The sequence below is a fragment of the Neophocaena asiaeorientalis genome, unplaced genomic scaffold (genome assembly GCF_003031525.2).
Source record: "Neophocaena asiaeorientalis asiaeorientalis breed wild unplaced genomic scaffold, Neophocaena_asiaeorientalis_V1.1 scaffold404, whole genome shotgun sequence".
Classification (NCBI taxonomy): Eukaryota; Metazoa; Chordata; class Mammalia; order Artiodactyla; family Phocoenidae; genus Neophocaena; species Neophocaena asiaeorientalis.
Genome location: NW_020172589.1, coordinates 968784 through 992354, shown reverse-complemented (window position 1 = coordinate 992354; position 23571 = coordinate 968784). Strand labels below are relative to the sequence as shown.

At 41.6% G+C, this 23571-nt stretch overlaps 1 protein-coding gene across 1 annotated transcript in view; it reads right to left on the bottom strand.

The window, feature by feature from the left end:
* Positions 1-23571, bottom strand: part of SH3TC2 (SH3 domain and tetratricopeptide repeats 2) — a 61962-nt gene that overhangs the window by 33654 nt on the left and 4737 nt on the right. Inside the window, exons 2-7 of the mRNA XM_024738259.1 lie at positions 11807-11905; positions 8213-8340; positions 4937-5042; positions 3154-3297; positions 1893-2094; positions 1050-1123 (exon numbers count right to left, since the gene is read on the bottom strand). Coding sequence (XP_024594027.1) covers positions 1050-1123; positions 1893-2094; positions 3154-3297; positions 4937-5042; positions 8213-8340; positions 11807-11905 — 753 coding nt within the window. The remainder of the gene's footprint in view (positions 1-1049; positions 1124-1892; positions 2095-3153; positions 3298-4936; positions 5043-8212; positions 8341-11806; positions 11906-23571) is intronic.

Below are 23571 nucleotides of genomic sequence, written 5' to 3'. Positions count from 1 at the left end.
ATTTACAGATGTCATTTAGTTTAGTTTCTCATGACAACATTTAAAGTTGGTTTTACAGTAACATTTTACTAATGAGGAAGTTGTGACATTGTGAGAGCACGTCATGAACTGGCTGAGGTCACACTGGTTTTAAGTTGTGGGGCTAGAACTGGAACCCAGAATAGGACTTCACAGCCCCATGTGCCTAACGACAAGGCCATACTGCTTCAGATAGGTAAAAGTCTTGTTTGTGGTTGATTATTAATTAGATCTAATGTCTGGGTCTCATAATTCCCTCTGTTTCTTTTTTTTTAAAGTGGTACTTGGGCTTAGAACTTTAAAAATTGCACTTTGTGCTAGGTGTAGGAAGGCAGCTCCAAGGATGAAGATGAAAGGAATGTATATTCTAGATACATAGAAAACATTAAATTTCCTTATCCAGTAGATACAAATACACTTATAGATATATGGGTATGTGTATATATTTATGTGTGTGTATGTATATATATAAATATACATACATACATACACATGTGTATAGAGATTACATAAAATGTATGCATTTATACATATATATATATGTATGTATTTCATCTATTCAACATATTTACTGAGTACCCGCTATGTGCCAAGCATTCTTAATCTTCCTTAATTCAAGATTAACTTCACAAAACTCTGAAGGAAATTAGAAAATGTTTTGACTAGAGATTGAAAGCAGGCAGCCTGCACTCCACATCTGGCCCACACAGGGCTTTTTTTTTTTCCCACATATTTTTAAATCCCTATGGTCCCTACCATTCCCTAACATCTTCCCTCCAGGCCCTCCACACATCTGTGTGTTCTGCCTGTCCCTGGAGGTATTTATATCTACAGTACAGCCCTCATCTGAGACCTCTCATTTCACAGGCAAGGAAACCCATGGGAACAGATGGTATAATTGGGTTCCCCAAATTCAGTCAGCAGCAGAGGTGAGACAGGAATTCACATCCACTGACTCCAAATCTGCCGATAAAAGGAGGAGGCAGAGCAATATTATCTCCCTAATAATACTGCCTTCAACTCAGCCGTACCGATCTGATAGGAGCCTGTCCAATCCCTCTTCCTGGAAAGGCCACAGCTTCCTGGATAATTCTTTAGGAACCATCTGCCAATGGAAACATGGGGTTTGCAAACATGGATTTCAAAAAATTTGAACAGTGAGCAGAATAATCCATTAAAATGATGCTGATGATGATAAGTATTCTTGTAATTTTGGTTACTTTTATTATAATAAATTTAATGAGAACTTACTTTTTATCAAGCACTGTGAAAAATAAAGAAGCTCAGCAGGCCTGGGATATTATCTGGCTCAGCAATTAGCTTGTCAGTAAAATATCTAACAAAGGATCCCATTCCATTCTCACTGTCAGATTCTCTGCCACACACAGAACCCACGGCCTGGAATCATGCTTACTGTCACTCTCTCTGTTTGAGTTTACAACATCTTTCAGCAAGGATTCTGGAAATTTAGCGTGAAAAACATCCCCTGATGTTTAAGGGGAGCTTATATAAAATGCAGATTTTTGGATCCAACCTCAAGAGAGTCTGAGGAGGGCCAGAGGGTATAAACTTGCAGTAGAATCCCCAGGCAACTCTGGTACAAATGGTCCCCAGTCCCCACAGTGAGAAACACTGCATTGGAGACCAGGCAGTGTATTTCTTCTTTGGTACAATGTCCATCTGAAACTTTGAGTTGTCTCCATTTCATCTAATTGTGCAAATCTTGACTTAAAAAAATAACAAAAGATAAAAAGCCCCCCAGGTTTGTTCCCTCCCTGGCACCACGGATGTCCACATCTGCAAATGTGCCTACTCTGTTCTGCAGACCTCAGTGTGCTCTGAGACCCTCTCCCAGGAGGTGAGTGGCTACTCACTGGTGGAAAGGGAGAGGCAGGGGTTCCAAGGCTGACACTGGCACCAAGCCCCGCTGACCCGTCACCAAGGACACGCCTTCCCACTCGAACTCGCCTTCAGCTGTCTTCACCGAGATTAACTCGTTCTTGCAAAGTGTTAAATACTCCCCTTCCTTCTCAGCTGGCTGAGCCGTGGAGCACGTGGCTCTGCAGAAGAAGTGACCTGCAGAGAATGAGAAAAGCTCTTTCCAAGGAGTAGCAGGAAGTGAAAATGGAGTATCCCACTATGTATATTTCCATCAGAGCCCAGATACTTTTCTTTCTGAAAGTAAAGTACACAGTCCAAGGGGAGGTACTACAAGAGGACTTTGTGACCCCAGGAAAACTGGTACCAGGGAAAAAAGCCACTGAGAGGGAATTCACTTAAAATAGACACCAAAAACTCCAAATAATTCTCAAGAATGAGGTTTAATTGGGACTTCACCTTGAGAAAAAAATGAAACAACAGTTCATGAAAATACATTTAACAGAACTTCAGTTATAATTGCAACCTCATGTTAATCTTAGGACCAAAAAAGAATAACTTAAGTTGATTTGGGTGAATATAATTTCTCCAACTAAATTTCACAGTCATACAGTATGAAAGTTTTTCCTTCATATATGATTCATGCAAAACAATCAGAAAGGGAATCATTATGCAAAATATTCTATGCAAATATGGCTCTTTCACTGTCTATGATGTCATCAGTCATTAACCGGTTGGCTGCAGCCTTGATTGGATCCTTCCTTGTAAACAGACTGGTGGGTGCTCCAAACAGTTTCCCAGTATCACTTTCCTCGATCTCATGAAATCATGAAGGTTTTGCAAGATCTGCAATTTTTATTTTACAATCAAATTATATCACATGTTTGGAATAGTGGTTCTCAATCTTGGATGCATATTAGAATAACCTGGGCAACTTTCAAAAAATACCAAAGCCTGATCCCCATAGCTAGAGATTAACTGGCCCCAGCTGAGCCCTGATATGGCATCTTCTTAAAATTCCCGGGTGGTTCTAACATCAGACAATCAGTGAGACTGGCCTACACAGCTGTTCATGTGATATTGATGTTAAACTGACAGAGATGGTTGAAGTAATATTGTAACAGGTGGGTTCATTTGTGAATATTTTCATGTTTGAATGGTTTTTGTTTTGTCTCCCTTTGTAACCTAATTATTTCAAGGACTCTGATAACATATATCCAGATAAGACCCCCATCCCCACCCCTACACCATGCTCACCTTCCTGGATCAGAAGTCCCAGGTATATTGTTTCCAGGTGTTTATCATCTACTGACACGTGGATCTCTGTATCCTCCACCAGTCGGCAGTTAAGCCAGTACTTGTGATCAAAGAGGAGATGCTCCAGACACATGGATACGTAGCCTAAGAAGTCAAACCAACAAGATTCCTCAAGGGCATGATTTCTGCCATTAGCTGATCATTAGGGTGAGCAATTTCCCTCCTGAATTTCTCCCCCAGACCTCCATACCTAATCTGACTCCACTTAACTGGAATTAGAAGAGCATAAGAGGGGTAGCTAGAAAATTTCTAAAATGAATTGATTCTTCTCAGCATCTGTTGGGAAGTACAAATCATTTTTAAATGGTATTTATTTTCAACATATTATGGGTTTCCATAAATGCATAATAAGATTATCAGACCAAGTTACTGTTTTATAATACATCCAGGGAGGAATCTCCAAGATTACAATGTTGACACTCGAGTTCCTGGTTCCCCCTTAAAGTTCTCCCAACCAAATTCGAATTCTTGTACCCCTGATGATGCAGTGGCTGGGGAGGTTCTCCATGGCCCACAAATGAGTCAGGATTTACTTCAACATCCCTCTGACCCTGCCCCTCACCCCATGCCCAGTAAGATCTCACTTGTTAAAACCAGACTAAAAACTGTGCAAACTGTAAAACTGTTACAATTATGGATAGTATTTTACACATTCCTATAAATTTAAATTATTTGTATGAAAATTTTGCTTCTTTCTAGACATCCTCACTTTCTTAAGATGCAGAACCTGTCTCTTCCCACTCTGCGTTGTGCTGATTTAGGCCCTGTGTATCTTCTATAATGGTGCTTCTCATACTTTCATGTGCACACAAATCACCTAGGGACCTTATTAAAATACAAATGCTGGTTCAGTAGGTCTGGGTTGTGGCCCAGGATTCCATGTTGCTAACAAGTCCCAAGTGATGCTGATGCTGCTGGTCCATGGAGCACACTTTGAATAACAAGGATCTCTAATGGTCACAGAAGGAGATGTGTTGAATGGAGAGCAGAAAAATCACCATGACTACAAGAGGAGAACTTATACCTTCTAGCCAAGAGCCATCTTGACCCTCCACCCCTACACAAAATCGCTTCCTGTGTAAGTCTGCATGGAGCCCAGCATTTTGTAAGAGAAGTAAAACATGCATCAATTCAAGTGGCCTCCTCTTGCTTTGCTTGGTTTTCCTTTGCAATTGTAACTTTCCTATCATGAGTTATTTTCCATGGAGAGGGCAGGTAAACTACTTCCCACCACGTCAGTACTAGTTCTGTGCCCCAGTATCCTTCTTTACCTTCTAGAAAACCCTGCAACCTGAGGCCCCTTTAGCAGATAAGTCCCCCATATCTTTCTTTGACTTTTCCAAAAACATGGAACATGGATCTGGAACTTTTGAACAGCTACTTAGATCCTACTAGAGGCTGTTCTCTTTTTTTTTTTTTTTTAAACCATCAATTTCTAATCTAGCTGTACTTTGAATCTAGTAGATGATCAAAAACTGTTTGCCAGTTTTAACTGATTATCTAATACTCTCTTCCTGAAACAAAGAAGTGCTGCATGTGACATTTTAGAGCAATATTTGCTTTAGGTTTAGTTCCAGGCAGTTTGTGATATTTCAAAGGTTAACCATCCATGTTAGACTCTACTGCTTTTAATTATCAGAGCCAGACCAATTCCTTAATGTCAAGCTCTGCAAATTGGTTAAACTGAGAAGCAGGTGCTCTACCTGCCTGCTCCATGTCATACCTAAGTTCAGGTAGGTGGAGAACTTCCAGATTTCCTCCATGGTCTTGAAGGTAATGAGGAACTGGGCCTTCTGGGACTGTATACACACCAACCTAGCTGAGAGGTCCTGAGTAAAAAAGAACAGTGAGTCAGCCTGGGATGACAAAAGCGTCCTGTGAACAAGCTCACGTATATACAACATGCTGTGTATGAACTTCTTTTTTTGAGATATAATTGACATATAACATATTAATTTTTAGTGTGTAACATAATGATTTAACATATGTATATATTTTGACATGATGGCCACAATAAGTTTAGTTAACATCCACCACATCACATAATTACAGATTCTTTTTTTCTTGTGATGAGAACTTTTAAGATCTATTCTCTTAGCAACTTTCAAATATACAACATAGTATTGTTAACTACAGTCACCATGCTGTATGTTACATCCCCAGGACTTTTTAATCTTATAACCAGAAGTTTGTACCTTTTGACCACTTTCACCAATTTTGGCATAGATTTTTTACATCACCAAAAAAAAAAAAAGGAAATAACCTAAATGTTCATCAATAGGAGACTGGTTAAAATGAATCATGATTCATCCATACAATGGAATATTATGATATTATGCATCCATAAAAAAGAATAAAGAAGCTCTTTGTGTATTGATACAGGCTCCAAATATTCACTGCTGAATGAAACAACAGCAGAAACAAAAAGGAACCAGAGTATAGAACTGTGTGCAGAGAATGTTATCTTTTGTGTTAAAAAAAAAAAAAAGAAGTATGTGTGAGAGGGTGGAGAATGAATCACAGAAGGCACCTTGGAAGCAAATTTGATTGTGAATCTATGTTTAATAATTATTTTTACGAAGCTAGCAAACAGAAAAACCAAACCACACAAAAATAAAAAGTATCCATAATCCCTCCTCCTAGAGATCATCAATGTTAACAACTTTGTGTATTCTTTGAATCTTTTTTCTGTACATGAGTTTCTATGTAACTATTTTTATATAAATAGAATCACATTAGTAAGTTGTTTTGTAATCGTTCGTCCCTAAACAATGTTTTGTGAACCATCTCCCATGTCATTAAATAATCTACATTATGTTTAATGGTTACATATGCTGTTGTCACATTAACATAATTAATTCTTAATGTTTTCTTATGGCTAGACATTTGAGTTGTTTTAATTTTTTAACATCCTAAACAGTACTGTGATAAACATCTCATATCTAAATCTTTGTATGCACCCTTGATTGTTCTGACACAAGTGATTCCAAGAAGTGTTAATTGGGAATGCACATTTTCAATCCTAAAATGCAGGAGCCAAACTACCCTCCAGAAAGGTTGTGCCAGTTTACACACTCACAAGCAGAGCAAGAAGAGACCTGTAACACCCCCCCACCCCCTTTTTAAATACCTGAATAAAAAGGCCTGAATCACTGCCTAGACTTGGTTTTCCCCTAAAATCTTTTTTGCTTGTCCAAGCATCTGGACTTGACTATAACAAGTGATGATCAGAATGTCCCTCTCCCTCCAGGCCAGTCCTACCACCAGTGATCAACCCCTGGATCCCTGTCCTGAGGGAACCCTGGAGAAAGAAGAAGAGGATAGAAGGATCCAAGGAAAAGCCCCTACTTCAGCAAAGTCAGAACTCTGGGGTTCTCCCATACCAGGCCCCAGGAGGCCCTGGATCCTTGGAGGATATAGATTCTGGTAGTCAGGGAAGAGGGTCCTAAGTAAAAACTGATTTACAAGGAAGTTACTATATGCCAGGCTCTTCAGCAAGAGTTTGATGAGCAATGCCTCATTTAACTTTTACAATATCACTATGAAAGAGTGTAATTATAGGAGTTAACCCATTCTAAGATGCACTTTTATCACATTTCACCATTTCTGAAATAAAAGAAAAAGAAGTGTGGCATCATAAATAATGGGCAGCATTTATTTTCTTTCTTAAAATAGTGTGTTTATAATCAAATGGCACCTCACATTTAATAGAAAATGGCATTGTCCCTGTTTTATACTCAAGGATGCCAGGGTGCAGACAGGGTAAGTCAAGGGAGCTGTGACACCCAAACTGGATCTCAGTTCCAACTGACTCCAGGCCTCAGCTTTGGCCCACAAGCCTGTCCACTCAAGACTCAGCCCAGCAGGCCAGTTTGCACAACCAAACCCAGCTCTTGCCTGTGTCAAAAGCAACTCAAATTAAAAGAAACTCTATGGTGCCTGTTAGTAGCTAATGCCTCCAAGTTCCTGAATTCTGGAGATTTAAAAACAAAATGACTCTGCTATATATAACATATCTACTATTTCTGGAGCACATCCTACCTACCACCCAAGCACAACACCAAGCTCTCTACAGATACTATCTCATTTACTCCTCCCAACAAACCAAACACTATATTTTTTGTTACATGACAGATTAATAGAGTATGTTTCTCTTTTTAATTTGTATCAATTCATACAGAAACTGTAAAATAACTATAACATACTAGTTTATTATGTAAAGCAATGTTCTCTTTCCCCCACCTCTAGTTGCAGCAAATTTTAAACATTCCTGACTTCAGTTCTCCTAGTAAGTACCTCCTAAAGTATAAATAATTTAGTCATACCCTTCTTCCTTGGTTTAGCACTTGAAGATATTATCTACCTACTATGAAAGATGAGAAATTGGTTTATTTTATTGCCTTTTCCTCCTCTCATTCTAATATTTATAGCTATTAATTTTTGATTAGCAATTTTGGTACGTAAAAAAAGTACACTTACCAGTGGTTACCAGTGGCTGAGGAAAGGGGATAGAGGGGAGTTATTGTTTAGTGGGTACAGTGTTTTAGTTTGGTATGATGAGAAATTCTGGCATGGACAGTGGTGATGGTTACACAATAATGTGAATGCATTTAATATCACTGACTTGTTCTGTAAAAATTATTAAAATTGAAAATGTTATGTATATTTTATCACAATCTTAAAAAGTCAAATTCACATTTTTTAAAGAGTATACTTTATGAGGTAGGTATTATAATGATTCCCATTCTACAGAGGTTAAGTAACTTGCTGAAGGTCAAAAAATTAATAGTGGCAGATTTTAAATGAAGTCTTCTTTGACTCTGACTCCAAGGCTTGACCCATTCCTGCTGAGCAGAGAATGTGTACATTTTCCTTCATTCATTCAGTCAGATGTTTTCTTGAGGGCCGACTTTCTTCCTAGCACTGTTCTAGGTGTTGGAGAGGCTGTTGTGGACAGACACAAGGTGGACACAAGGTTGCACTGCTCTGCGAAGCTCACCTTAAACAATGCACGCACCTCCTGGTCCTCATTCTCCAGCGCCCAGAGCCGCCTCCTGGCTGCTTCTTGCAAGGGGCCATTTACACACCTCCTGGAGCGGCTCTTCACACTGAAGGAGAGCGTCAGATCTTAAAGAGAACAGAGTGAGAAAGATCAGGATGGAAATGCAGAAACAGGGAAGAAAGAATTAGATAACCCCCAATGTTTCCCACACCCAACCCCTAAATTGATGTTCTCATCAGAGATTACAAGTGATCTTAACAATTCTCTGAGCACATTCTTTAAACTTTCCTCCCCCAGAAGAAAAAATGCTGAAGCCCAGAATGTTCTGGAATCACAGGAGTTGCTGCAGTTGGGCTGGTTATTTCTCTTTGTACAGAGTATATTCCTGCTCTGCCTGGCACTGAGGGAACAGTGCCACACAGAACCAGCTAGAACATATCTTTCCTCCTGTGGATGATTTATGAAAGTTTCCAAAGAATACTAATTTATCCATATTTATGGAAGTATATTTAGATGTCAAATGTATCATATGTAATAGATATTAATACTACATGCATTATACATATACACATGCGTTTCCTCTAACCTGCTTCTTTCTGATTATGCATTTGTTGTTCGTCAGGGTAAGTGGCTAATATATTAAAGTCTATCTTTAATATCTTCAAAATGCACATTCATTCAATACTGTGAACAGAGGCTGTTTTAGGTGCTGAGATACAGCAGGAAACAAAATAGACAAGGTCCGGTTCTCAAGGAGCTTGTATTCTTGGCAAGTAACCAATTCCATAAACACAGTAATTTCAGATGGAGAAAAGTGCTATGAATAAAAAAAAAATGTTAATAGGGTAAAGAGACAGAGTGATGGAGCTGTTGGAGAGTGGATAGTGTTGCTGGGAAAGGCCACACTGAGGAGGTTCATCTTATAACTGCACTTTGCCATGTGTCTTCTTCAGACAATACGTAGCAATTGCATTAATAATTATCAAACGCAATGAACCTTCAAGGCAGCAACTAGGTAGGCACAGAGGTCTGTCTTCTAGCCCTAACCTGCCAGGGCTTTTGCAAATTCCTGAGCACATTACAGACGGTCCCTGTCATGCTGGCCTGAGAACACAGGCAGCCTGCATTTCTGTCTTCCTGTCTCTAACCTAGAAGTCGTGGAAATGCTGTGGCTGCAGGCCAGCTCTGATACAACATGCCCAGCTGACCTGACATCGGTGAGAGCTTTGGGTGGATGTCTGTTCCATTCCGTTCCTCCCTGGCTTGTGTTCTAATCTCATGCAAGCCCTCCATCTGCCGCAGTCCAGGTCCAACGACTGTCTGGTAGCCTCCCTGACCACTGATCTCTAGGAGGAGGTAAAGCCCAGGGAGGAGGAGTCACACAGACGTGGACTCGAGGCTCGGCTCTGCCTTTGTTAACTGCACCACCCTCAGCAGTTAATTACCTCTCTACGCTTGACTTTTCTAATTAATAAGATGGCTTTTAGAGTACTATCCCACAGGGTTTTTAAGAGGCTTACTAAATGAGGTTATGTGCATAAAGCATTTTGTTCAGTGCTGGGTGCATACTAAATGTTCAATCCACACGTGAGCGTGAGCTTTTGCCCTTGCAACCCCCCACCCCAGTGCTCCAGCAGTTACTGCTCACAGCCCCCAACTTGTTACAATGTAATTAACCTTGACACTGATCGATTCTGTGATTTCTGTTCACCAAACCTCCTGTCCTTTCAAAGCCTGATCTAAACTCCCCTCCAGAATCTTCCTGGGAAAAGCTCCTGATAAGTGACGGCCCCTTCAATGTGACCCTCCTTGCCATGTACTTGAATCCATGGTTATAGAACTTGAAAGACCTGGATTTAAATAAGCAAACTGCTTGTGGATCTCAACCAATGAGAGCTGATACTCAGAGCAGCATCTCTGTGCCACTGTGGGATCCTATAGTGCCCTCTTTGGATAGGGGAATAAATCAAGTTCACTCTAGTCTTAGTGTGAAGTGCATTTTGTCATTTTTTTAATACTTCTGAAAACCGGTGGTTTAGTCATGATAATGTATCTGACTGATTCTGTCTGGGACTCTTCCTCATAAAGAAGAGGGTGGCAGTTGGAGCTGAGTCTCCCCTTCTCACCCTATGACCTTCCTGGAAACAGCAACATGGCAGAAAATGCTGAAAGACGGACAAGTTCAGGTTCAGGTGGTTAAGTTTCACCTACATGTACCCTTTGTTCACTTGCCTTCATGCACTGATAAGACAAAATGCTGACTCCACTGTGTTCAGGAGACAACAGATGGTGGGTGATTTAGCTTTTTCAGGGATGGCCCAAGCTGACAGACAGATAAGCAGACTGACGCAACACCAAAAAACACAGGGCAAGGTTTTTCTTATTGTCAACCAAGAAGTCTGACAGAATTTGAAATTGGGAAAAGAAAGAATATGGCATGACATTACACTGTTTACATAGTGTATATCCTTCAAAACATTCATAATGCCAATCTTTTTTCACAAATCTCGATTTTGTATGCTGGATAAAAGTACATGTTTGGGCGGCAACGGAACACCCTGATTACAAACAAGGACCAGGGATTGAATGCCTTTCCCATAACGTATTAACTGTGCAGCACTAGGGAAGTCACCTCCCTCTCTGAGTCCCTGTTTGCCACCTTTGAAATGCAGAGTGTGGTGCCACCTTCTAGAGGTGAGCATGTGAGGATGAGAAGTAGATGCAGGGATGACTTAGCACGTGCTTGGCATGTGATTTGCCCTCAAAAGTGGTCCCTGTTACTGGATAACAGAAACTGTATCTTCTACAGGTTTATCCTCAGAGTTTCCAGTACAAGGTTCAGCCCAGGTGTAGCTCTCTTTCTGAGGATGGTTCTCTCTTTGCCAGCTTCACTGAAGTCTCTTAAGGGGAACACTGTGAAAGATATGTCCTGAGAAAAAGATTTTTTCCACTTTAATTTCAAAATCTTTTTCTCCTTCTGAAAGATTCAGACAGACATCCTTCTGCTCAGCCAATCTCACCCCACATACTCAACCCTTTATTCACTTATTTATTTAACCAATTCTGTATAACCAACTCTGTTTTTATTCTGTATACTACCAAAACTCTGTTTTGGTAGTATACAGAATACAAACATGACCCCCATGGACCTATTCAATTATTCATGTATTTATTTACCAAACATTTTCTGAGCACCAATTATGTACAAAAAAGTCTTTTAGGTACTATGTAGAATACTTAATTATTCAAAAAATTACCCCTGCCCTTCAGCACCTTAAAATCTATTTGATGATATACTTTATTTAATACAGCAAATATGTATGGAGCTCCTAATATGTGCCAGACTGTGAAGAACTCTGAGTGTTAGCTTGAGATGGCTTAGCTTAATCTTACAGGCAATGGAGAGCACTGGAAGATTTGTGAGCAAGTGAATATCATAGTCAAGGTCATGCTTACAAAGATGTATTTGATGGTGGTGCCTAGAAAGGATCAGAGGGAGGGAGTTTGCAGATGGGACTGATAAGGGGATTACTGTAATATTCTACATGGAAAATATTTTTTAACTAGGTTTTGTCTTTGGGGTTTAGATACCTGGAGTCATATTCTGTGGCAGGAAACATTTTTCCTTGTTTTCAGATAAGGATATAATCTCAGTGGATATGGCTGGATCCTTGGAAGAAGTTTCTTTACCTGGAGGAGATCAAATGAAAGATCATTTGCGAGAGTATAAGAAAGCTATAAGCAAGGATTGCAAGTTTTTATCAAGTGATCATTTTTTTCTCCAGGGCTGGTGGCCTAGAAGAACTCTAATTGTTACCACCATCGCCTAATAATTGTTTAGTATTCAACTAAAGCATACTATCTCAATCCTATAGCAGCCTGGGTGTCCCCACTTTATTAAAAAAAAAATTTCCCACCTACAGGTCAGACTGAGTCCCATGGCCTAGTATATTGAACGTGTTCAATATATGCTGAGCCTACAAGGTCATTATAGATCTGACTACAGCAAGGTGGATAACACAAGTGCTGGAGCAGAGCAAGTGGGAATAGCATCATAAGGGAGGTGGCTGGGGCATGGCTGTAATGGCCCTGAAATGTATGACTGTCTCCAGACTGCCCTTCTGCCTGCCCACTATACAGAGTCCTGTATGGGACTTCTTTCCTCCCCAGCTCTCTAAAGTGTTCCTGTCTTTGCAGCTGTAAAATTGGAGTGAAAAGGAGAGGAAAGAAAACCATAGCATAGACTAAGGTTAAGAAGGAGGCTATTTTGATGGCATGGGGTTGAAAAGAGAAGAAGAGTACAGCTATAAAGCACAAGGCAGCAGGTAAAAATGAATAAAAGGGAAATTCAGGGCTTCCCTGGTGGCGCAGTGGTTGAGAGTCCGCCTGCCAATGCAGGGGACACGGGTTCGTGCCCTGGTCCAGGAAGATCTCACATGCCGCAGAGCGGCTGGGCCTGCAAGCCATGGCCGCTGAGCCTGCACGTACGGAGCCTGTGCTCCGCAACGGGAGAGGCCACAACAGTGAGAGGCCCGTGTACCGCAAAAAAAAAAAAAAAAAAAAAAAAAGGGAAATTCACAAGTATTGATATGGGATGTGGGCCTCCTTCATGGTATCCTCAAAATACAAGAGAATGCAAGTCCTTAACACATTACTGTTGGTTACTCTGTTCTTTTGAACATGACACTGCTCAAGGACTCCACCATGGGGTCAGAAGATTATAAGCATTACCTGATACTGGAAATAGGGATTAGGAATCTTGTCTCAACCACCATTTGTCAGTCATTCATCTAATCAATCCAGCTTCTTCAACTGTAAAATGCTGGTGGATCAAACTCAAGCAGACCTATCACGTTTGCATTCTGGACCTGTGTTTCTGTTGATGCAGCCCAAGAGTGATAAGAGATGAAGTAATCGCGCGCCATCCAATCCCGGCTGGTTAATGCTGAACCCAAATCCTCATATTGCTGCCGAAGTCTTTGCCTTCTTCTGTGCCTATACAGTGGGACTTTGAGATGCGAGCTGAGGATCTTCCATGTCTTCATAGCAGGAACAGTTAGCACTTTTTTTGGTAATGAACAGGGAATGAAATGGATTTTGGCTTGAATGGGCTGAAGGACAGGCCCATTAGCTCACAGCTCTTCATCTAGCAAATCTTGTTAGGGGTCAGTGCCGAAAGTTAGGCAGCTTAGCTAGAAAGCTGGCAGCAATGAGCCATAGTCTAGCAGGATCATTTTGTCATTCTGCCTCCAGGAACCAGAAGTAACTACAGCAAAAAGGCTCTGGCTTGGGAATCATGAGATATGAGTTTGCACAAGTCAGATTCTCTGATACATTAGGTAGGTAACATTGGTCAAGATATTTCATCCATCCATTTTCTGAGATTTCACATTTCCCAGTCATAAGTGAGGGCTTGATCTAAATTAGCACTTCTCAACCCTGGCTGCCTATTCAAATCCCCCAGGTTGCTTTTTAAAAATATCAGTGCCTAGGCCTCATCTCCAGAAATGCTGATTTACATCGTTCATAGTGCTGCCCAGTCATAGGTATTTTTCTTTTTTTCTCCCCCCTCCCCTGAAGAACGGCACGTGGCCTCACGGCTGGGCCGGCCCACCACTCACCGGAAGGCAAGGGGTTCTGCCCACACACGCTGCGGAGGCTACTGTGAGCTTTGGAGGGGCGGCGGCAAGGAGGTACGGTGCCCCAACGCTCCTTCTCAGATCGCTAGAGAAGGCTTTCCCACCCAGGGTGCGTCGTCCCCCAGTCCCCCACCCATCGTCTCCCCATCAGGCCCACGGACGCACTTCGGGAGATGCCAGTTCTCGGCTGGGGGGGGGGCGGTCTGTGGTTGGGTAAGCATGGGGTCAACATGAGCATTCATGGTCAGGGGAGGGCAACGCCTGCGAAGCCTCGGGCTCCTGCGTTTGCCTAACCAGGGGGCTTGCCTGAGCCCCGCTTCGCATCACCCGGCCCGTCACGATAGCTCACACTCCCGCGTGCAACCTCGGCGGCGAAAGGGGAACACACGGCCAAGTCAGTCCCCCTGCATGTATGAGGACGACCCCCACAAGGCACCTGCCCCTACGAGGGACACAGGCGTGCCTTCCTTATCACCTGGACTCCCCAAGAGAGCTGCTCACCAGACTCACCACTACAGGGGGAACCCAAGGGGCTCGCTGACAATAGGAAGCGACGCCATCCCAGGGACGCCTGGAGCCAGCCAGAGGCACCGCAGGCAGTAGGCGGGACGCTCACGCATCGACGGGGGCGCGTGGTGAGCTGTGGGACGCCTCGCGAGACTCTCCGAGAAGGCGAGGCTAGAGTGTCGGCTGCGTGAGCGGACCGGGTGCGCCCGGCGACCGCCGTGAGGCAGGGGGCAGGAGACCAAGTTCCAGCGGGGATTCCGTACCTCTGCCTTACACACACCACCAGCAGGCAGGGAGGAGAGGCAAGGGGCCGGGGCCGAACGAGAAGAGCGGTCCTGGTCGCCATGAACGTCCGTCCCTCGTCAGTCGCGACTTGGGCCCGGCCGAGAAGAGCTAGACATCATCTAGCATTGATACAGGTATTTTTCTTAAGTTCCCCAAATGATTCTGATTTAAGCCAGTATTAAGAACCATACATCTGGTGTGATGAATTGGGATATTGGGATTGACATGTATACACTGATGTGTATACAATGGATGACTAATCAGAACCTGCTGTATAAAAAAATAAAATAAAATTCAAAAATTAAAAATAAAAAACCATACATCTACGTAAAGTTTTCACACTTTAATGAATGTATGAATCACCTGGGGCTATTGATAAATTGCAGATTCTGCCTCAGTAGATGGAAGCCTGAGGTTCTTCATTTCTAATGTGCTCCCAGGTGACCATCCCGCTGGTCCCAGGATCACACTTGGAGTGGCAGCCTGCTTCCTTACACTAGGACAGAGTTTGAAAACTGGTATACCAGAGGCCACAGGCTACAGAAAACCCACATTTTTCTTTTTTCTTTTCTTTTTCCCCCCCTGCACAATGAATTTTTCTTTAAAACAGGAGAAAAACATAGATATTTTGTTTAACGTACGTTTTATATAATGTGAAAGTCCACATGAGGAAATAAAGATCTAAAGAAGGGGAAAAACCTAAAGGATTTTATACTAAGTTGAACAAACACAAGCAACTGAGGACAAGTAACTAAAATATTGGGAGAGGCTAAAGGAATTTAAGAATTATTTTAACAAGCTATTGGGGGTTTTTTTGTTTTTTTTAACGTCTTTATTGGAGTATAATTGCTTTACAATGGTGCGTTAGTTTCTGCTACCACACAGTGAATTTTTAAGGTTTAAATTGCTCTACATCATTTAGAAATCAGGATGTTTTACATAACCCAGATGTTTGGCTTTGCTTTGAAAACTGGAAGAACTATGGTCTGGGACCCTCATGATTATCTGGCAACAGTCAGCTGGGACTGAGCAGTCACTGCCACCACTATGGGGCATTTGTCCTCTGGCTATCACGGTCCCCAAACTGACAGCTCACGTATTTATACCCAGCCCTGGCAAACTTTGTGAGTCTGTCCCTGTTGTAAGGCTCCATGAGAAGAGACAATGGCCTGAGGACCATGAGGGCCTGTGGCATGAGCCTACCTTGAAGAAGGAAGTTCATGATGGTGACCCTGGTTTGGGGGAGAGAGTAGGGCGCACAGCTCTTAAAGGACACATGAGGTTTAGAGCAGAAAATCGCAGTTTTGCAGAATGTGATTTGTGGATAGTCTGCATCAGAATTATTTAGTTGCTTGTTTTTTAAAAGATACCTGAACCAAAAAAATGTGGAGTAAAAATTAGAAGAGTATCTGCATGACTTGGGGTAGCCAGCAATTTCCTAAACAGAATGGAAAAAGTACTACCCACAAAAGAAATAATGGATAGATTGGAATACGGTAAGTGCCCTACATACGAACCTTCAAGTTGTGAACTTTCAAAGATGCGAACGTGCCCAGAGAAAGTACGAAGAGAGACAAGAGGAAGAAGAAGTAACTGAAGAACCAAAGAGTTTCACAATGCAGGAAATGGCAAGGGGCTTTTCTTTATTTGAGGAGGCACTGTTAGTTTTTGAGGCACAGGACCCGAACGTAGAACAGTACATGAAGGTTGCAGCAGCTGTTTAGAATGCAACCCAGTGGTACCATGTCATCTAGGATCAGAAAGAAAGAGCTACTACCCAGACATCACTGGATCATTTTTTCAAGAGGGTAGATAGAATTGAACCCAGCAAGGAACCAGAAGCTGTACCATCAACGTCAGGTGTGAGTAAAATTGCAGCTTGCCTTCTGTCTCCTATTGATGATGATCCTTCAGCTCTACCATCTCCCACCTCCTCCCTCTCCTCCAGTCAGTAACTCTTCTTGCCTGTTCACTCGATGCCAGCCCCTGTATGCCAGCTGTTGTACTGTACTACTGTACTTTTCAAGGTACTGTACTGTAAGATTAAAAATGGTTTCTTTATTTTTTGTGTTTGTTTTTTATGTATTATTTTTGTGAAAAGTATTATTAACCTATAACAGTACAGTACTATATAGCTGATTGTGTTAGTTGGGTACCTAGGCTAACTTTGTTGGACTTACGAACAAATTACACTTATGAACTTGCTCTCAGGGCAGAACTCATTCGTATGTAGGGGACTTACTGTACATTAAAAGGAAAAACTGCTGTTAGTCAAAAGATGTAATTAAGAGAGCGATAAAAGTGACAGAATAGAAGAAACTGTAGACAATATGTGTATTCATCAAAGAATTTAAATCCAGAATATATAAAGAATGCTAAAAATATTTAAGAAATAGATGGGTAACCCACTAGAAAAATGGGCAAAAGCCTTGAATAGGCATTTCACCAAAGATAATATCCAAACAGCCAGTAGATTTATGAAAATTTTCTCAAGTTCATCAGGGAAATGAAAATTAAAACCACAGTGGAACACCTCTACACAGATTGGCAAAAATGAAAAAAACAGGTAAAGCCAAGTGTTTGTAAGGATACACAGCAACCAGAACTCTCATATACTGCAAGTGTGAGAATAAATTTTGAAAATTTTCACTTTGGAAAACTGTTTGACAGTATCACTTCAAGCTGAACATATGCGTAGGTACATATGCATAAGATTCAGCAGTTCCACTCCACTATTATCCCAAATAATACATACATGTCGTCACAAGAATATATCTACTAAAATACTCAGAGCAGTAGTAATTCATAACAGCCCAAACCTGGCAATGACTCAAATGTCCATCTACACTAGAATGGATGAGTAAACGATGACATATACAATTAAATACAATATACCAATGAGAAGTAATGAATTACAGCCACAGGAAGCAGCATAGTTGGATATATTCTGGATATATTCACCTTGTGAAAATTCACAAGCTGTGTACATATAATTTCATGTACAATTCTGTATGAATGATAAATTTCAATAAAAAGATGAATTTTAAAATATTCCTGGAGCCTTCTCACTTACTCCCCTGAAAATATCTAGGGGTAGAGTCTGGAGACATGTATTTTTACCTAGCACTTTGAGGATTTCTGATGTTCTCTATAGTGTGAGAATCTCTGGAGTAGAAAGAGCTAATTCACCAGCTGTTTTGGGACCCATGAGCCAGAAGACAGCTTGTTGAGAAACAGTAAAGAATCTGGAAAATCAGAGGGAGCTCTATAATGTGAAGAACAGTTAATAGTTGCACAGGGATTTACAGGTTACAGAGCTCTTTTAAACATGGAATTATATTTCAGCATGAAAGATTTGAAGACTTGAGCTGGGCCTTGAAAAAGAACCAGAGACCACAACAAGAAACTATCCTATCAGGGAGTGGCCAAGATGGTGGAGTAGGAAGACCCTGAGCTCACCTCTTCGCACGGGCACACCAAAAATACAACTATTTACAGAGCAGCTACTGATGAGAAAGACCAGAAGACTAGCAAAAAAGTCTTCTACAACTAAGGATATAAAGAAGAAACAAGACACAGTAAGACAGGTAGGAGGAGCAGAGGCATGGTCTCATCAAGTTCCATACCCCAAGGTGGGCAACCCACAAACAGGAGGAGAATTACAATTGCAGAGGTTCTCCCCAAGGAGTAAGGGGTCCAAGCTCACACTGGACTCCCCAGCCCAGGGGTCCTGCACCAGAAAGCAAATGCCCAGAACATTTGGCTTTTAAGACCAGTGGGGCTTATTTTCAGGAGTCCCAGAGGGCTGAAGGAAATAGAGGCTCCACTCTTAAAGGGCACACACAAAATCTCACATTCTCTGGGACCCAGGAAAGAGGCTACCGCTTGAAAGGAGCCTGAGTCAGACCTACCTGATTATCTTGGAGAGCCTCCCGGAGAGGTAGGAGGCAACTGGAACTCACCATGGGGACATGGACAAAGGGGACAGACATTTTTGGAATCTTGTTCTATCATGAGGACCCTGGTACTGGCAAGCACCATTTTGGAATTTCCCTCTAGCTTATTAGTGCTGGACCTGGCCCCACCAGCAGCCTGTCAGTACCAGTACTGTGATGTCTCAGGCCATGCAACAGGCCAGGCAAGGACACAGCCCCACCCACTGGCAGGCTGGCTGCCTTAAGACCCCCTGAGCTCATAGCCACCCCAGGACCTGGCCCTGTCTACCACAGGGCTGACTCCAGCTCCAGGATCCCCAGGCCCTGCAGCCAGAGACCCTAGGACCCAGCTCTGCCCACCAGTGGTCCAGCACTAGCCCCAGGACCCAGCCTTACCAACCCATGGGCAAGTACCAGCCCTGGGATCCCCTGGGCTCTGACCATACCCACCACCTGGCAGACATCAACCACAGCACCACTATAGCCCTGCAGCCTGCCATGTCAGGACCCAGCCCACCCACTAGCAGGTTAGCACCAGGCCCAGGACCCCATGGGACCCAGCCTTGCCCATCAGCAGGCCAGCACCAGCTCTGGGACAACTTGGGCCCCACAGACAGCTGCCCTGGGATCTGGCCTCATCCACCAGAAGGTCAGCACCAGCACTGGGACCCTTCAGGCCATGGCCCCACCATCTAGCAGGCTGACACCAGCTCTGAAACACCTTGGGCCCCTCAGCCAGCCATCAGAGGACCGAGCACTTCTCACCAGTAGGCCAACACTAGCTTAGGGACACCCCAGATCCTGCAGTCAGCAATGTAAGGAACCAACCCTGCTCAACAGCAGGCTAACAATAGATCCAGGACCCCTGACCCTGCAATCACCCACCCAGAACCCAGCTCCACCCACCAGCACTAGCCCCAGTGGTGCTGGGGCTCCACAGCCAGCTGCCTCAGATTACCCAGCCATGCCTACCAGTGACCTGGCAACCAACCAGACTGGGGGCTAGCCATACCTACCAGACTACCCCAGTAGTCAGCGTGCCACAACAGAAGAACCCATGCAACCCACATAGGGGGCACCCCTAGATCATATAGCTCTGGTGACCAGAGAGGAGTGCACTGCTGGGACACATAGGACATCTCCTACAAAAGGCCACTACTCCAAGGTTGGGAAATGTAGTTAACCTATCAAATGCACAGAATTTTTTTTTTTTTTGCGGTATGTGGGCCTTTCACTGTTGTGGCCTCTCGCGTTGCGGAGCACAGGCTCCGGACGCCCAGGCTCAGCGGCCATGGCTCACAAGCCCAGCCACTCCGCGGCATGTGGGATCTTTCCGGACCGGGGCATGAACCTGTGTCCCCTGCATTGGCAGGTGGACTCTCAACCCCTGCGCCACCAGGGAAGCCCTGCATAGAATTAAAAAAAAAAAACAAATTAGGCAAAATGAGGCAACAGAAGAATATATTCCAAATGAAGGAACAAGATAAAACTCCAGAAGAAGAACTAAGTGAAGTGAAGATAAGCAATCTACTAATAAAGTGTTCAAGGTAAGGATCATAAAGATGTTCAAGAACTCAGGAGAAAATTGGATGAACAGAGTGAGAAGTTAGAAGTTTTTAACAAAGAGTTAGAAAATATAAAGAACGAAACAGAGATGAAGAATACAATAACTGATATAAAAAATACACTAGACGGAATGAACAGTGGTTTATATGACACAGAGGAAGAGATCAGTGAGCTGGAAGGCAGAGTAGTGGAAATCACTCAAGCTGAAAACAAAAAGAAAAAGGAATGAAAATTAATGAAGACAGTTTAAGAGACCTCTAGGACAACATCAAGCATACTAACATTCACGTTAAAGGGGTCCCAGAAGGAGAAGAGAGAAAGCGAAGGGAGCAGGGAACATAATAGCTGAAACCTTTTTAACCTGGGAAAGCAAACACACATCTAGGTCCAGGAATCACAGAGAGTCCCAAACAGAATCAACCCAAAGAGAACCACACGAAGACACATTGTAATTAAAATGTTGGAAATCACAGATAAAGGGAGAATATATTAAAAGGGCAAGAGAAAAACAACAAATTACTTATAAGGAAAGTCCCATAAGACTATCAACTGACTTTTCAGCAGAAACTCTGCAGGTCAGAAGGGACTGGCACAATACATTTAAAGTGATGAAAAGGAAAAACCTGCAACCAAGAATACTCAACCTGGAAAGGCTTTCATTCAGATTTGATGGAGAGATCAAAAGTTTTACAGACAAAAGCTAAAAGAGTTCAGTACCACCAAGCTTTACAAGAAATTTTAAAGGGACTTCTTCAAGCAAACAAGAAAAGGCCACAACTAGAAACATGAAAATTACAAAAGAAAAAAGCTCATTAGTAAAGGCAAACATGCAGTAAAAGTAGTAACTCAACTACATATAAAGCTAGTAGGAAGGTTAAAGAAAAAAGTAGTAAAATCATCTGTAGCCACAATAAGTAAAGAATACACAGTACAAAAGTTATATGTGTGTGTGTGTGTGTGTGTGTGTGTGTGTATAAATGCCTCATGGTAACCATAAACCAAAAATCTACAGTAGATACACACACAAAAAAGAGATACAAAAACAAACATGGCACTAAGGATAGTCATCAAATCACAAGAGAAAGGAACAAAAGAAGAAGAAAGAAACAAAAAAGAACTCCAAAAACAATTACCAAAATGGCAATAAGTTTACCTATCAATAATTACTTTAAATGTAATAGACTGAATGCTCCAATCAAAAGACATAGAGTGGCTGAATGGATACAAAAACAAGACCCATACATATATGCTGCCTACAGGAGATTCACTTCAGATCTAAAAACACATACAGACTGAAAGTGAGGGAATGGAAAAAGATATTCCATACAAACGGAAATGAAAAAGAAGTCGCAGTAGCAAAACTTATATCAGACAAAATAGACTTTAAAAAACAAAGACAGTAACAAGAGACAAAGAAACACACTACATGATTATCAAGGGATCAATCCAACAGGAGATATAAAAATTTTAAATATATATGCATCTGACAGTGGAGCACCTAAATACATAAAGCAAGTATTAACAGACATAAAGGGAGAAATTGACAGTAACCCGATATTACTAGGGGACTTTGACACCCCACTTATATCAATAATAGACAAATCATCTAGACAAAATCAGTACAGAATACTGGGCTTAAATGACACATTAGACCAGATGAACTTAATAGGATTATATAGAACAGTCCATCCAAAATCAGCAGAATACACATTCTTTTCAAGTACACATGGAACATTCTCTAGGATAGATCACATGCTAGGCCACAAAACAAGTCTCGGGAAATTTATGAAAATTGAAATTCTATCAAGCATCTTCTCTGACCACAACACTGTAAGACTAGAAATCAACTACAAGAAAGAAAAAACTGAAAGAAAAAACTGCAAAGAACACAAACATGGAGGCTAAACAATATGCTACTAAACAACCAGTGATCACTGAAGAAATCAAAAAATATCTGGAGACAAATGAAAACTAAAACACAATGATCCAAAATCTATGGGACACAGCTAAAGCAGTTCTAGGAGGCAAGTTTATAGCAATACAAGCCTACCTTGAGAAACAAGAAAAATCACAAACAACCTAGCCTTATACCTAAAGGAACTAGAAAAAGAAGAGCAAACACAACCCAAAATTAGTAGAAGGAAAGAAATCATAAAGATCAAAGCAGAAATGAATGAAATAGAAACTGAAAAAACAATAAACTAAGAACTTGTTCTTAAAAAAATAAACAAAATTGATAAACCTTCAGCCAGATTCATCAAGAAAAAAAGAGAGAGGGCCCAAATCACAAGGAAAAATTTTTTTCCTTTTCTTTAATTTTATATTTGTAGGAAATGATGGATGTCCACTAAAGTTACTGTGGTACTCACTTCTTGATGTATGTAGTTCAAATCATCATGCTGTACACCTTAAATTTATACAGTGCTGAATGTCAGTTACATCTCAATAAAACTGGAAAAAAAACTATCATATAGAATAAAGTACTTTAGGGAAAATATATGATTTTTTTAAAATGACAAAGGAAATAAACCAAAAGGCCCATGATAGATATCGCTGGGTCACTTTTAACCATTTTTTCTATACTTTTGTCTGCTTTCCAAATATTCTGTAATGGACAGGTAGAGAAGTGTCTAGGAAAAAATGGAGGCAGGTAGAGAAGTGGCTAGGAAAAAAATCTGCAATCAGGTAGTGCTGGACTCAATCCCTGGCTTCCTCATTAGCGATGTGACCCATGTAAACCTAGTCTATGTCATTCAGATGGGGCTGACTCCATCCCTAGCTCCAAAAGTGGACACGTGACTCAAGCGTAAGCCAGTCAGGTTATGCTGTACCATGGCCAGGTGACCAAAGTTAAGCCAGTGAGAACTGGTCCTAGGACTTTCCTTAGACCTTTTCAGGAAAAGATTCCTTTCCACTGCACTTGAAGCTGTGAATATGACAGTCTGGAGCTATGGGGCCCACTACAGGGAGAAAGTTTGCCTGAGGTTGAGGCCAACCCAGTACAAACAGAGCTTAGGAAAGATAACTTCCAGATAATATCATTTGAATATTTTGACCCAGACATACCTGAAACAAACAACCCCTGAACTTTTTATTTATGAATCAATAAATTACTTTTTGGAAGCTAGTTTTATTTTTATTATTGGTTAGAGAAAGTTACTAACACTCAATTCAAAAAACACAGAGGTTTATTTAAAAACTGCCAAACTAGACCTAAATAGTGGAGACGCAAGAGGGAGGGGATATGGGGATATATGTATACATGTGGCTGATTCACTTTGTTATACAACAGAAACTAAGACAATATTGTAAAGTAATTATGCTTGAATAAAGATATCAAAAAAATAAAATAAAATTGACTTTGGCACAGAAAAAAAGAAAACCTGCCAAACTGCTTTCCAAAATGGCTGTACCATTTTGCATT